The 2,451-nt window shown below is 50.4% G+C and overlaps 1 protein-coding gene across 4 annotated transcripts; it reads left to right on the forward strand.

Moving 5' to 3' along the window:
• Positions 1-117: 117 nt before the first annotated feature.
• Positions 118-2,451, forward strand: emp3a (epithelial membrane protein 3a (MAM blood group)). Of its 4 annotated transcripts, none has more exons than XM_008319628.3 (6): positions 118-298; positions 464-519; positions 649-728; positions 797-899; positions 997-1,137; positions 1,398-2,445. In XM_008319628.3, the coding sequence occupies exons 3-6, from the start codon at positions 651-653 to the stop codon at positions 1,571-1,573; spliced, it is 498 nt and encodes a 165-aa protein (XP_008317850.1). In that variant the 5' UTR covers positions 118-298; positions 464-519; positions 649-650; the 3' UTR covers positions 1,574-2,445. The 4 variants fall into 4 exon arrangements, 3 of the variants coding, with proteins under 3 accessions (XP_008317850.1, XP_024916236.1, XP_008317848.1); XM_025060468.1 differs by having other exon boundaries at positions 119-298; positions 361-519; XR_003051203.1 differs by lacking the exon at positions 464-519 and having other exon boundaries at positions 125-298; positions 1,398-2,342; positions 2,415-2,451.

A 2,451-nucleotide genomic window follows, 5' to 3' on the forward strand; every position in this document is an offset into this window, starting at 1 on the left:
ATCTGGGGGGTATCTTGGGGGTATCTTGGGGGTATCTGGGTCTCTGCTCCACGTCTGCTGCTGTGTTTCTGAGGAATGTTCTGTTCTGGCTGTTGACCGGGTCCTGACCACAGTTCTGAGGGGGAGGGCGCTGGAAATGTTTAGAGGAAATGATTGTTGGCAGCTCCTCCTCTATCTGACTCCACATTCCTTCTCTCTGTATCCTTCACTTCAAGATTAGGAGCTGAAACGTCTGGGAGGAAAGAAGAACGGCAACAGACGAGAGAAGAAGATCTGAGGCGACTCCGACACTCTGACGGTAAGACCACCACGGTCACGGCTTTTTAGCCTTTTTTTTCCTTCATGACAAAAAAAAAACAGTTTGAAGGAACGTTCACGGTGAAGAACCTCAGGCTTCAGCTGACCTCGGTCCAAGTCTGGTCACTAAAACACAGATGCTTTTGGGTCACGTGACACAAACCAGATGTAGACTGGAGTCAGTGTACCACAACTGGCCCCCAGACCAGACTTAGAGTCTCAGTAAGTACACAAATGAAAATACCAGTACTCTGTCTCAGTATCACCACCGTGTACTCACAGTGATTGACAGGTGATTGACAGGTGATTGACAGGTGATTGACAGGTGATTGTTTCTTCTTCTACCATCAGCCATGGTCTGTCTGCTGGTGTCAGTGACCGTCCTTCACCTGGTCACCTTGGCCATGCTCCTCATCTCTACTCTGGAGAAGGTGGGACACGCGTGTACAACCACCTGTAGAGTTTCCTGTTTTCTAACAGTAGGTGTCACTGTTTGCAGTCCTGGTGGGTGTGGGCCGACTCGGAGATCACCGACCTCTGGTACAACTGTTTCCACGACAACTCCTCCGACACCTGGCTGTGTGCTGCTACCAGTGAAAGTGGTAAATGAACAGAGCAGAGACTCCGGTCCGGTCCGGTCCGGTCCGGTCCGGTCTGTTTGTGTGTGTCTGTTGACTGCAGCCTGTCCCTGTCCCTCAGACTGGCTCCAGTCCGTCCAGGCTCTCATGGTTCTGTCTGTGGTCTTCTCGTCCATCTCCTTCCTGGTCTTCATGATGCAGCTCTTCACTCTGTCCACTGGGGGGCTTTTCTACTTCACAGGCCTCTGTCAGGGCTTTGCAGGTATTCTAGAAGATTCTTCCTCCGAGCATCATCTCTGTGTTGAAATAACGTTTGTAAAAATAAAAAAACCCATAAACACATGTTGTGTTGAACAGAGCGGACGGTATTTAAAGATTTGTTTTTTCCTTCATCTTAAAGCCTAAAATCTGACGATAAAAAATGACATTTAAAAAATGTATTTTTGCACATAAATTTGTGGAAGAAAACAGATTCTGTCTGTCTGTCTGTTCATGCGTCCGTCGCTCCGTCCGTCGTTCCAGGTTTCACGGACTTTGCCGCCTGCCTCATCTTCACCTTCCACAGGAAGGAGATCCTGGATGGTTCCAGAGACCAGAGCAGAGGACACTTTGGGTACTGCTTCATCCTGGCCTGGATCTGTGTCCCTCTGCTCCTGCTCAGTGGAGCCCTCTACGCCCACCTGCGCAAAAAGCAGTGAGACAGAAGCCTGGGAGACTGACAGCACCCCCCCCACCCCCGACCTTCATTTTATCTTCAGTCTTCTGGCTCCAGAGCCACAGGTTTCAGACCGACGACCCGGGTCTCCGGTGCTTCAGTCTCTGTTGTGTTTCTGTTGTGTTTTAAACTCAGTCGTTGTATTGATCACATATCTGTCAAATATAAACAGAAACGTTCTCACATCCTCAAAGACTCAACATCTGACTGTGTTTTGATGCTGTACTCCTAACAGTGCCCTCCTCTGGTGGTAACTGAGGTGGCAGTCAGGGCCACAGACGGGTTTATGGGAGAGAAAAGGAGGAAAATGTTTTCAGTTGGATTCGTCCCTAACTCAGTGTGTGTGTGTGTGTGTGTGTGTGTGTGTGTTCCTGCTGCAGAAAGCCACCAATCAGGACGGACCAGTCCACAGAGAAGAATGTAAAGTACACACAGCAGCAGGTGTTTGTCATGTTTATGTAAAGGTTCCTCAAACGTCACTTTCACCAGGTGAAAGATTAACTGAACTGGACCGAAGTCTGACGGGCTGGGATACTGTCACGGCTGCGTCTACCAGGGTGGGGGCCGGGGTCGAGGGGGGCGGGCGTGGGGGTCAGCCACTCACCTGTCTGTCAGCTGAACGGAATTCCTGGCATCTGAGAACAATGTGCAGAAGAAGGAGTGTAAGGGTTAAGAGGAGGGATGACACAGAGGGGAGGGGCCACGCTCCTGGCAGCTGAGGAGTCTGGGAGATCAGCTGCACTGACTCTCAGGTAACTTTCACCTTTCAGGACTTGATGGTTCTGGTCCTGTGTTCTAACACACACCTGTGTCTCTGTCCACAGATGGTTCTGCTCCTGGTTCTTCACCGGTCTGTGTCCA

This window comes from Cynoglossus semilaevis, chromosome 11, assembly GCF_000523025.1.
Source record: "Cynoglossus semilaevis isolate Cse_v1.0 chromosome 11, Cse_v1.0, whole genome shotgun sequence".
Lineage (NCBI taxonomy): Eukaryota > Metazoa > Chordata > Actinopteri > Pleuronectiformes > Cynoglossidae > Cynoglossus > Cynoglossus semilaevis.